General features: G+C 38.0%; 1 protein-coding gene across 1 annotated transcript; it reads right to left on the bottom strand.

Annotated features, from left to right (window-relative positions):
- Positions 1 to 3924: 3924 nt before the first annotated feature.
- Positions 3925 to 5416, bottom strand: LOC121252263 (probable carboxylesterase 17). Its single transcript, XM_041151821.1, has one exon. The coding sequence runs from the start codon at positions 5128 to 5130 to the stop codon at positions 4078 to 4080; it is 1053 nt and encodes a 350-aa protein (XP_041007755.1). The 5' UTR covers positions 5131 to 5416; the 3' UTR covers positions 3925 to 4077.
- Between the last annotated feature and the right edge of the window lie 8039 nt (positions 5417 to 13455).

Genomic DNA, 13455 nt, shown 5'->3' with positions numbered 1-13455 from the left:
CACCAAAATCTTCGAAACATTGAGTCCAAATTATTAGAAACGGAAATAGGGATCATAGTTGAGACCATCACATATGAGGGGATTGCACTTGCAACTACTCAAATGAGTGTTGTTTTTGCAGCTTGGGGAAAAAGCTTTGATTTTCAACCTTGGAGTTTGGTTTGAATTTTTTCTTGGATTTCAACAAGGAACATTTTTTTTATTAGAACCAATAAACAAAAGAAGGCCAAGGTATTTGAGATTAGGGGTCAGGCTTTCATTTTAAAGATCTCTTTCATCTCCTGTCTTGAATTTGTGTGGATATTGCTGCTGAAGTGTATGGAGGATTTTCCCATGTTTACTCTTTGACCCGACCATGAATTGTAGGTCTCCAAGCAGTTTTCAAAGGCCATTGTTGTTTGAGTAGTGGTTGTTCCAAAGAGAATGATGTTATCAACAAAAAGTAGATGGGTTAAAGAGGGACATCTACTGGATAGCTCAATCTCTTTTATGTGACTCTGTATTTCTTTTCTATGAATTAGTCTAAATAACACCTCACTATCCAAAATGAACAGGAAGGGAGATAAATGATCTCCTTATCTCAGTCCTCTTGTGGCATGTCTCCTTTAGTGGATCTAAAGAATTTATAAGGAAGAATCAAAATGATCAAAATTGATAGTACAAAGATGAAAAAAAAAATTATGGAGTAATCTATCCGAAAACCAAACCACATAAACTATTTTGATATATAATCCTGAAATATAGTAGTATAACCAAAAATTTCCACATTAATTAATCCACCTCCCAACATAGATCATCTTAATTTGTATTGTAGGTTTTTTAAATTATTGAGATCTTTCATGTTTTTTATCCGAAATGTGGTAAGTTTACCAGATTTTGAGAAGACAATTTTGGATTATCATTATGTTTTTTTTAAATATATGTCTTCTGAGATTTGTATCAGTCGGTTGAGATCGTGAAAATATGTTTGATTTTTTTTTTTTTAATTTTCGTGGTTGTTTATTATAAGATTTGAGAAAAAATAATTCGACGCTCTTCTTTTATAAGGAAAAAATGTGTTTAAAAGTTATTTGGATTGAGAATGAGAAAAAAAATTAAGGTGAGATTTGGATAGCGTATTGAGATAAATGAGTTGAGATGAAAGTTTAGAGTTTAATAAAATATTGTTAGAATATTGTTTTTTAATATTATTATTATTTTGAGATCTGAAAAAGTTGAATTGTTTATTATATTTTGTATGAGAATTTGATAAAGTTATAATGATTATAAATTTATATGAGATGAGATGAGATGAGTTGATATCAACTCTCAATCCAAACGGGGCCTAGCTAAGAGAACACAAAAAAAATTAAGGCCTCGTTTGTTTTCACAGATGAGATGAGTTGAGATGAAAGTTAAAAATTGAAAAAATATTGTTAGAATATATTTTTTAATATTATTTTTGTTTTGAGATTTGAAAAAATTGAATTGTTTATTTAATTTAGAAAAATTATAATAATTAAATGAAATGAGTTGAAAATTTTTGTAAAAACAAACGGGCCTAAGAAAAAAACAATGGTCTAATAAGGCAAAGTTATCACAACCTAGATGTGAGGTCCTTATGTATTGAAAAAGACTAGGGCTGGTTTGGTTACATAAAATCAAATTATCCAATCTCATATAATCATTACAATTTTCTCAAATTTTCACATAAAATATAATAAACAATTTAAATTTTTTAAATTTCAAAATAAAAATAATATTAAAAATTTATATTATAATAATATTTTATTTAATTTTTAATAAAATATCTTATTTTATCTCATCTAAACTGCATAATGAAACGAGACCTAATGAGTTAAGTATGTCCACGTAGTCTTTTATAATGAATATGCACAAATTTTGAACAAATAAAACTTGTACATGGCGTTCCTCGTTGGGGAAAAGAATAGATCTTAATTGGGTGTGAAAAGGAGTTTTTTTTTTTTTTAATGGAGGAGATGGACCACCCTTTCGGTGTGCCATTTAGCCAGTGGGTGCCAAATGGTCCAATGGGGACTTCAGAAATTTGGACCTTTATGGTCAAAAGCAAGACTCGGACCATGCAGCTTGCATCGTCTTGGTTACCTTATGGTCAAAAGCAAGACTCGGACCATCAGCTTCCATCGTCTTGGTTACCTAGGACTGGCAGTGATGTCTCGCGCATCAGCTCTCTTGGACAATCACAATCCTTATCCTTTTACTGGTCCATGCATGCACAATAAGGGCTGAATGATATCCCATGTGTATCGAATCTACGGCGGCATACTCATGTGTGCGTGCCGTGTGAGTCTCTATTTTATGTGCATTAGTTTCTTGAACAGGATCATGATGAGATGCTTAGCAGATTTTGTGCGGTGACAAATTCCATTGATAGAATAAGTCATGTTTAAGCCTTTATCATGCAATCATGTCCTCTGTGAATTGCCTGTTCTAAGTATTGTGCAAGTCTCTCGGGAAGCTCTTGTGTATATACACACGCATACAATATTGCTTAAGTTGATCGGAAGAGTCTAGAGTTATTATTAGAACTTAAAATATTTGCTCTAATACTATAAGAAATGACAATTTATTTTAGAAGTTTAAGTTGATAGTAATAAGTATATTTAATCATTTATAAACAAAAGAGAAGCATTGGGGAGCGGTTGGGCTGTTTAAATTAGAAGAGCAGCCATTCGATGAGATGGTGACATGTAGGAAAAAACACAATACGGAAATGCAACCTTACCACATAGAATCACTGCAAGTGCTTCCTCATTCCCGTGTTTTCTCTTCCTCATTTCAAACAAGCCAAACTCTTTTGCGTTGTTGACATCATCGCCGGCTCTTTGCACCACTACCAAGCCCACCGCCGAAGACCAAGCTCAATTCAACCGCTACCATCTCAGTTAGATGCTGACTCCGTTGCCTAGCTTTGTTTTGCAATGTCTCCTTGCAAAGTGATGGAATTCTTGGTTTCATAGAAGAGGCAAAGTGTATCACCCTGATACGTGATTTCAGAACAATTGAAAATTAAACTAATTTCCCAAACAAGGTTACAATGAAGAAATCTAATATATACTTAAAACAAAAACAGGCCAAGAGACCTTCATAAATAATACAATCCTGGGGTCATTAGGTCAGTAAAAAAGGATGGACTTTCAAAACCAGTTAACTATGATTTTTAGGGAATAATACCGATGCATTCCTCTTAAATGTAGTTGCAAAATACACCCACTGTTTCAGCTTACTTAAACAAAACTATAATTTGCCCAATACATTCAAAATAAACATGAAAGCATTCCAAACATAAAAGCTTATTAGTTGTAAAACCTTCCATTTTATATAAGAACTCATATTTTTTAACTCTGTTTTCATGAAAAGCTAATAGAAAAATCTCCCAAACATAAATCGATATCAGTCATAAACTGCTGAATTGAGCTCTGTCCACACCAAAATTCATCGAGATCCGTCACCGTCTGGATCAAGCTTCGTCCTTGCCACTGTATGGGTCGAGCGCCATCAGGGATGAGTGTGGGGTAAGATTCCATTTGGGTTGGAATCTCCTTGAAGACGAAGGAGTGAGGATTTCATTTGTGTTTGGTTTGGGTTGTCGATCAGGTATATGCTAGTGCAGAGTAAACACTATTAATTATCTATGTGTCACCATATTATTGGAGGGCTGCTATTCTAATATTAACAGCCCGACCGCTCCCCAGCTTTTCTCTAAACAAAATCATATATTATTATTCATTTTTGGAGATGTCATTTTAAGTAGTTTTTCATATCGACGTGCCTTTAGAATAGTTACATGAGGTCGATTAGCAGTGCTAATTAGCAGCCCCCATTAGAATCTCTTCCTCGTTCCTCCACGTACAAGTCTCTATTTACGAGTAAACAGCTTTCTTGAAGAAAATGAGATACTAGTTAGGCAACTTTTAATTCATACAACTACAAAACAAGAGCACGGGTACCTTTGCTGTTTAACAAACAGACGTAATTTAGCCGGCAACATTTTCAACATCGACACAAACCAAGCAGTAAAAGAATAAAAAGAAAGAAAGACATTAATTTCGGTAGTCACTCCTTGATGAAAGCCTTGATACGAGACATCATGTCGTGGGTTCGAGGTTGAGACAACTGAGAGTTATGCAGAAGTTGAAATGCATGTCCTACGCCATTGTGCATCACTGTTTCCACCCTTTTCCCTGCGCTAATCAAAGCAGAGCAAAATTCCAAGTTCCTATCCTTCAGTATATCCATTTCTGATACGCATACCATTATGGTTGGAAGTCTTAAATTCCTCAACCTGGCTGCGGCGCCATTTGCTAGAGGGTTACACCATGGATGGTCGCAGTTTGCTCCTAGAGGTAGGGATAAACGCCAATATGCATCTGACGCCGACAGGGTCAGCGCTGAATTAGGTGGTTGATTGCTATACTTTTCGGACCAAGTGAGTGCCTCTCCTCCAAAGAAAGGTTGGACCAAGATGGTACCTTTGAGAGACAGCGGCCTTAAAATGGTGGATTCGGATGAACCACTTGAACCGAGCCGTGTGGCCACATTGTAAGCTATGTTGGCCCCTGCACTGTCACCAGCTAGGTAGATGCTAGAAAGATTGCAAAGCTTCAACCACCATTTGTGCTCGCTAGAACCATTTATAGCTTGCTGTTTCACCCACATAAGAGTGGTGAGACCGTCCTCATATGCAGCAGGAAGACGATTCTCAGGGGCCAGACGATAATTTACAGAGATGATCACGCAATTTGCTTTAGAAGCAAGGCTGGACAGAAACTCATTGTAACAGCTCCAAGAAGTGGAGCCGACACAAAACCCACCTCCATGGAAGTAAACAAGCAATGGAAGCTTTCCGGAACAACTCGGGACATACACGCGTGCCCACAAACTCATGTACCTGTCGACTACAACATCGTTTGCTGTCACGCCACGCTCTAGTCCCATGGTGCAAGGGACAATAGGAACAATCGGAGGCCTTTCGACGCGTCCATCTCTGTATACTCGAATGAGACCTTCAATCTCCTCAACGATTCCTCCATGTTGTTGAGGGTTCCTTTCAGCTTGGAGGTTAAACCTTGGATCAAGGGAAATGGCAGCCATTCTTCTGGTTCTCATAAGACGAGTCAAATAGTGGTATCGGTAATTTGTGGTGTGAATGTTACTGCATGCCTAGAGGGGTCTTTATATAGAAATTTAAGAAGATTAGGCCAAAGATCAAGTTTCCCAATCTATTCATCTCGTAAGTGGGCGCGCAGTCGACATCAGCTGATTCCTCACTGACCATATGCCGTCCAGAGGATTCTCATTTGAGGCAAAAGGCCACAATCCTTTAGTTAAGGAACCTTCATGTGTTGCAATTCATATTTGCAATATATTTCATGCATATTTTGTACCTTTCCGGCCATTACATCCACATCCCACGATTCCCCGCTCCCTAGCATGATATACTATTACTAGCTACAAACCGAATTCATTTTCTACCTTTCCGGCCATTACATCCAAATCCCACGACTAATTAACCTGAGTTCATCTTGTTCTAATGATCTTATCCCTCAATGCATCTGAACGTAAAAGAGATAACCAATTACCTTTTTCAAGCAAGGGTTTAGGGTAAGAATTCTCCCCTGAAATGATGTTGAGCAATATATACATTAATCAGAGGGAACACAAGAAATTCATGATAGACTGCTTTTCCTCTCGAATATTCTTTTCATGTTTCTCGTGGAGGAGAAACGCTCTCTTTCCCTCGGCGGCGCCACCGCCTCTTCCAGTATATATATCAGTGGCTTTTGACAGCAACTTTGCTGAATAGTGATAATTAAATCTCATCAGCTAAATGCGATCGTAGCAAGATCAACTTATTGGATTTTGTAGCCACGCATGCAAATAATTATTGTAAGATAACTCTGTTATGGAAGACTACTCTTGTCGGTCATGGGGATCTCGAGTGGAAACTGATTGAAAAGAAAATAAAAAAAGGGAGGATATTCTTCAAATTCCAAGTACATGCAAACGGACAGTCAACTTTATTCTCCAGAATCCCAGATATCTCACTTTCTTTCAATAGCTTTTTGACTGCTCATCTTCTAATTATTCCTCTGGGGGGCAGGGACGGATTTTGATCTGTTTCTGCATAATTAAGTTAGATTTTCTCTCTTTCTTCTCGTAGAGAATGGAACTACTGCTGAGGGGAGATTTGATAAAAAAAGCCCTCTACTCGTCTGATCATTAGAATTTTATCAAATTTTGATATAAAATATAACAAATAATTTATCTTTTTCGAGTTTTAAAATAAAATTAATATTTTAATAATATTTTATTCAACTTTTAAAATCTATCTTATTTTATTTCAACTTACTACCTGCACCTCCCGTCAACCATATCAGAACAGTCATAAACAGAAGACAAGACGCCAACACAGTAAATATTTAGGCTTCGTTTGGAATTATAAGTCATCTCAACTCATCTCAATTCATCATTATAATTTTTTCAAATCCCAATACAAAATATAATAAACAATTTAACTTTCTCAAATTTCAAAATAATAATAATATTAAAAAATAATATTCTAACAATATTTTATCATCTCAACTCAACTCAACTCAACTCACGTCAACATCCAAATACAACCTTAATGATGTATATGACGTTTACGATGATATATATATATATATATATGTAAACTGAGCACTCGTAGACTCGGTGGCTGCCACCGACAACCTTCAAGAATCAACCAAAGCAAATATGGGATCTGCACAAGTCACAACTAGTTGTCCCCTTGGGGAAGAAAACAAAATTTCAAAACGTAAACTGAAGACCAAAATCAAAAAACCAAGAAAGGAGATTGGTAATGCCTAAATTCGCATAACAGATTGAAACAGAAGAAATAATTATTCCCAACCCATGATAGTGATTCTTTGATACGATACTCTTCGCGTTCATTCATATAATAAATAATAAATAAATGAATAAAAATACATAAAGAGAGGCACATGAATTTATGTGGTTTGGCATAAAAGTTTACGTTCACGGGTTGTTTAGGAGCTCAATCCAATATGATAGGTGATTTTATAATCTCTCATGACCTCACATATTACTCAATACAATGAAAGAATTTAGTCTAAACGTAGGGAAGTCATCTCGAGCCTGTTGAGAGTCCGTCCTTCATTTGTAGAGATCTTCTCATTTTATAGAGATTTGTTTTCTTCCTTAGAGTGATAGAGTCCAATTTGCCATGTAAAGCCTTTTCATTTTTGGAGTCTAAACCAACTTTTTTTGGTTTATATCTTCTTTGTTTTATCTCTTCTTTGCCTTATCTCTTGACCTTATCTCTTCCCTTATTATTAGTGATAAGTTTTCAAATGGCTGGACCTAGCCAATTTAGTCTCTAACAGATGCCCGTGATTCTTAAGGTCGACTTATTTATCAAGAAGACCTTGAGAATTTTCAAGTCAATCGTGATGGGGGTAACTTGTAAGAAACTGCAGAAAAAGCAATCCTGGGAACTGATCCATAGTTTGTCACTATTATGCAATGGTGATCTCCATGAGTGGTTTTCAAGAAGAATTTGTGAACTTTGTAGTAAGGGCCTTCAAGGATGGGCTTCTGCGAAATTTGTTTGTAAGAACATTTGCGTAATAATTGAGTGTATTGATAATTGTATGTGACTGTTAGTGAAGTGTGCATATTTTCATGCTTAGTGATCATTTTTGGTTTTTGGTGGCTTCAGTGGATTTTGCCCCATGCTGTGATTTTCTATTGGTATTTAATGTTTTCATTTTGATGTAGATGTAAGAATTTTTTTGTAGTAACCCACGTTTAAGTGGTCAGGGAGTCCGTCGACTCGTTCCCGAAGGACACCCACGTGAGGCGGTTTAGAAGCTCGTTCCCGAAAGTAACCCAATAGCGACGGTTGTGGCGAGTGGAGATACTTGGCTTGTGTTTGGCAAGAGGGTGCCTTGACCACGCAACACTGACGTTAAGAGTGTAGCGAGATGATGCATTGACTTTGTAATTCTGGCAATGAGAGTGTGGCGGGAGAATGTATCGACCGCATAACTCTGGCGATGGATGTAGCGAGAGGATGCTTTGATCGCATAATCTCAACGATAGGAGTGTAGCAGAAGGATGTCTCGACCCCGTAAAGCAGGAGGATGCCTTGACCGCGTAACCTAGGCAATAGAAGTGTAGCAGGATGATCCCTCGACCCCGTAACTATGAATATGGGTGTAGCTGGAGGATGCCTAGACTGCGTAACCTCAGCGATAGAAGTGTAGCAGAAGGATGCCTCGAAAACGTAACTCTGGCGATAGGTGTAGCGGGAGGATGGTTCAACTGCATAACCTCGGCGATAGGAGTGTAGCGGGAGGATGCCTCGACTGCATAACCTCGACAATAGGAGTGTAGTGGGATGATGCCTCAACCGCGTAACTCTGGCAATGAGTGTAGCCGGAGGGGGCTTCGACTGTGTAACCTTAGTGATAGAAGTGTAGCGGGAGGATGTCTCGACTGCATAATTCTAGCGATGAAAGCATAGCGGGAGGATACTTCGATCGCGTTGGCATTAAAGTTGAACTCAACTGCTTCGTTATAGTGGGAGACAAAATACGACCACACTCTGTGGCAAGAGCTAGAGCTCGCCTTGTACCAAAATAAAAATCAAACAGGTTAGATTAAATAATTTAAATTACAAGTTTGAGATTTACAAACTTGAGCCATCTCGCTTGAGTGTGGTGAAGGCTAGTGACACATGGGCGATGCCCGTTAGCAGCTATGTGTTGGCAATAAAGAGGACATGGGATGCTCGCGTTACTAAACACCGGTATTCCGTGCCACGCAGGTGATTCCTAATGAAGTATGTACTTGGGGCGTACGACCACTAGGTTTCTCGGGAACCACAATGAGCTTTGTGAAAAAATCTTCCAAAAATCAATTTCGTTAGGAAAAATAAAATAACAAGTTTGAAAGAGACCAACCAGAATAATTTGGTTGTTGCGTTCACCTATTCATTGACTGAGGTTGTTTGTTGTTGGGTTATTTTTGCGTAATGGGGGTTGTTCATCCTTGAGTGCTTTTGTAGCATTGAAAATTGTTCGTCTTTGGATAATTTTGTTCGTTCACTCTCTTGGAGGCGCGACGAGTTTAGCTCCAAATCAAATTGCTTGACTTTAATTGATTTTTTTTTTCGCCAGGCACGATTGGTTGATCACCATGTCGGTTGCTCTCCATCTTTGCTCGCCATGATCAGTTGCCAGTCATGAAATGGTTGTTCGCCATTTGTTTCTTGCCATGCTCCATCAGATAATAAGTCCTGCCTCTGAACTCTTTCTCGCCAAGGTTGGTTGCTCGCCACGGAGCTAGTGATGATCTGTTCGTGTACATTAGGGGTGTAACCGGTTCAGTTCGGTTTAGTTTTGAACATATTTTAGAACCGAACCGGTATATATCGGTTTTGAGATTTGAAGAACTGATACCGCACTAGTTACACTCTTAAGCCGGTACGTCCAATTTTTTCGATTCTGATCCGATTTTTTTGGTATATTATATAGTATATATAATATAATATATATTATAATATATAATAATATAATGATAATATATTGTAGTATATTATAATATATATTATAATTACATTATAGACTATAGTGATATATTATTGGAGTAGCGGAAGAGTATGAAAATAATCAAGTAGGAAATCTGTGTTTCCCACCAATAAAGAAATCCAATGAAATTGGACAACAGCCAGTCTAATCTTTATTATTCAAAATATTAGTCCCTCCGTATTACAATATTGGGCCCTTTTATAAGGGAGACTACAACAACTAAGGAAACTTATTCAAATGGAAACTTGCTGACAAAAATAACAAATTAAGGAAACTTTCTGTAAAATGGAAATAAAATCTACAAGATGAAGAATCAAGCATTATTGGAAAATTGCTACAATCTGTCTGCAATTCATGGCTAAATTATTTAGTCTGTTCCTGGTATCTTGTGTGTTGCATCAATTATAGTATATTATAATATATAGTGATACAATATTATTATAACTACTAATATAATAGACTACAGTGATAATATATAGTTATTTATATATGATTTTAAAATTTAATATTATATTAATTAGTAATTTATCATATAATACGAAATTATTTTATATATAACTATATATAAAAAAATATTTTATACAACATAAAATTTAAAAAATATATATATGAACCGGTCCGGTGTTAGAAAATGGAAAACCAAAACCGGACCGATTTCGACCTGATTTAAAAAAAATGGAACCAATACCAGACCAGACCAAACCCACCGATTCGGTTCAGTTCGATCCGATTTACCGATTCACTGGTTTTTTTTTCACCCCTAGTGTACGTGTCTGTTGCTCGCCACATTTGCTCACCATATTCAGTTGCATGGTCTCGCCATCTTTGTTCTCCACCTTTGCTCACCATTTGCGTGGTCTCACCTTGGAGTTGTTGCTCACCATGGGTAGAGCCATAAGTAGTTGCCTGCCATGCAACTATACTCGTCGTGTGAATTGCTTGGAATTGTCTCAGTGGGCGGGGGAGCTTCCATGGGCTAGCATTGGTTAGGAGCTAGAACTACTTCAATGGCAAGCACTAGTGGCGAGGAACTTCAATGGAGAGCGTTGGAACTTCGGTGGTGAGGAGCACTGGTGAAGGTGTACGTTGGCTACACCTGTGGGTTGTAGACAACTCCGATGAGCAGGATGGTGGTCACTTGCTACTTCCCTCGGTCGTGGGTGGGCTCCTGTGCTTTGGTAATGTCCACAGTGAGTCAATGGTTGTTGACAAATTTTTTTGCATTGCAGGTGGAGGTGAGAAATTATCGGAGGTAGAGGACCATTGTGTTGGCGACAGAGGCTGTCGGCGAGCTGTGCGGTGGTTGCTGACTGGCTCGCTAGCAAGTGAGTTGTCGTCGGGTGGTGTTGCTCGCAGCGTGTTGCATCCCTCTGTTCGTCGAATCCGGCCATGCCATCGAGCGAGAAGCATTTCTTTGGCGACAGACAACGCCGACGAGCACAGTCATGGACACTAGCAGTCTTAACAGTCCTTAGGTGGCTAATGGGTGATCTCCCACTAGTTATTAGGTTCCTAACGATGAGATACCGGCGGTGAAACCCCCATCGGCTCTATCCTGGTGGTCTGCCTAGTTGTCGGAACTGTTCTGCGCCACACATAGAGATGGCGGGCAGCACCGTGATCCTCTCAGGGGCCATGCACATTACGTGCTCGTGCATGGCGTACGTCGCAGATGTACTCAGTGCTTGCTGCACGTTCACAGACCACCCCCCTTTCCTACTTCATTCTCCGTGTGTGTATATATATATATTATATGTTCTAAATGAAATAAAATAATAAGTGCAGAGTTGGAGAATTTATCTGATATTTTCTAGAGAAGATTTCGTGAGCCGAAGAATCACCCTTCTACCGATACCGGAAATAATGAAAAGTTGAATTTCACAGACGACGCTAATTATTAATGCCTAAATTCGCATAACAGACCGAAACAGAGGAAATAATTATCTCTGGCCCACGATGTGATTTGGGCTTTGATATGATGCTATTCGCGTTCATCCATATAATCAATAATACATAAGCGAATAAAAATAAATAAAGAGAAACAGAAATTTATGTAGTTCGGCATAAAAACATACATCTACGGGTTATTTGGGGGCGAAATCCACTATGATAGGTGATTTTACAATCTCTCATAGTCTCACATATCGCTCGATATAATGGAGGAATTTAGTCTAGGTGTAGAGAAGTCATCCCGAGCCTGTGGAGAGTCCGTCCTTCATTTGTAGAGATATCTTTATTTTATAGAGATGTGTTTTTTTTCCTTCTAATGATAGAATCGAACTTGTCTTGTAAAATATTTTATTTTTAAGAATTTGAGCCAATTTATTTTGATTTATCTCTTTCTTATCTTATCTCTTCCCTATCTTATATCTTGACTTTATATTTTTTTTATTAGTGATAGATTTTCAAAGGGTTTCAAAGGGTTGGAGCAGTCAATTTAATTCCTAACAAAGATGGAAAATGATCGACCATGGGGAATTGAATTCTTGGTATTAGATTTCCCACCGTACTCGCCCTAATTGGAATTGATGTCGTACGTCTGGCCATAAGTTTACCAAATGTGGAATGGACTAATGCAGGTGGAGCCACTTCCATGAAGTCATTAAAACTTGTCACTATGGATAAATGTACCTTACACGTAGTTGCAAGCCTTCTGCATATTACGAGGGTTGCATAAATTCATTTGTCTTTGTTAATTGTTATACAGGCCCGGATCAGTAAACTATATTCGCAAGTACGACTGATAAGTACTGCATATGTTTGGGGTGGCTAAAAGATAAGCTAGCCAAGAGTCAAGATAAACCTTGATCTTTATAAAGATTGCAATTTTACGTGGGTAGGTCCCATGTTGAAGATTTTATACCCAGGACATAATCTGATAGGATTGCAAATACCTCGAAACGATTCAAATTCTAGAGATCTCTGAGTGGGAACCACCGGCGGCGTGTCATGCATGTCATTCACATTCGACTTACATTATGACGGTGAAAGTATATATTCTTTCCAGCCCTCAAACCCACCAGGAGTACAGACTTTAAGGGGCCTGCACACGATGCTGCAATCTTTATAATATTCCCTTTTCTTTCTTTCCCTGCTTTTTTGACCACCTTTGTCCATACATTGAGATAGAAGGGAGAGTAACCCCAGAAGAAAGAGAGAGCTAGATGGCGCTCTGGATAGTTAAGTTCTAGAGTTCAGTAACCATTGCAAACAGTACGGTTAAAGCTGCAGTGCGGATATATTGATCGAAAAGTAGTGCTATTTGAAAGTATTTACAGTTTTACACTACACACCATTTATGTGGCATAATTTGATTTATAAATTTTAAATTTTAAAATATCTCTTTCAAATCAAATTATGATACGTGAATGATAGATCGTGTAAAAACTTTCAAATATAATTATTCATTAATCGAATGCCATGTTTGCTGACTTTGCTCGTGGATATCCAGAAAGCATAGGTATATCATGTGAAAAAATAGAAGTATATATTCACGACCACCTTTTCCATTTTATTTTCCATCGTGTTACAACTATAGTTACTATACCAACCTTCACTTTTGATAGTTTGATGGAGGATTTGTTGTCCCATATAATGCAGAAGGGCTCCTGGATATAAATATCGGGCTGTTACGGTTTTCGAAAGGCTAGGTCTCCTATTACTTTCTAAGTTCGGGCCCAAAACTCCCAACAGAATGAGGCTTGGGAAGCCCACGCCCAGAGAAAAGCTCTCCTGGCCCCCAAGGCTCAATTAATGCATGGATTGGGTTGACCCAGAATAAGGGTCTGAAATGATCCAATCCGATACGTGTATGAACAATGAGGTCCAATTACGAAGG

Source organism: Juglans microcarpa x Juglans regia, chromosome 2S, assembly GCF_004785595.1.
Source record: "Juglans microcarpa x Juglans regia isolate MS1-56 chromosome 2S, Jm3101_v1.0, whole genome shotgun sequence".
Taxonomy (NCBI): Eukaryota; Viridiplantae; Streptophyta; class Magnoliopsida; order Fagales; family Juglandaceae; genus Juglans; species Juglans microcarpa x Juglans regia.
This window is presented reverse-complemented; position numbering and strand designations above follow the sequence as displayed.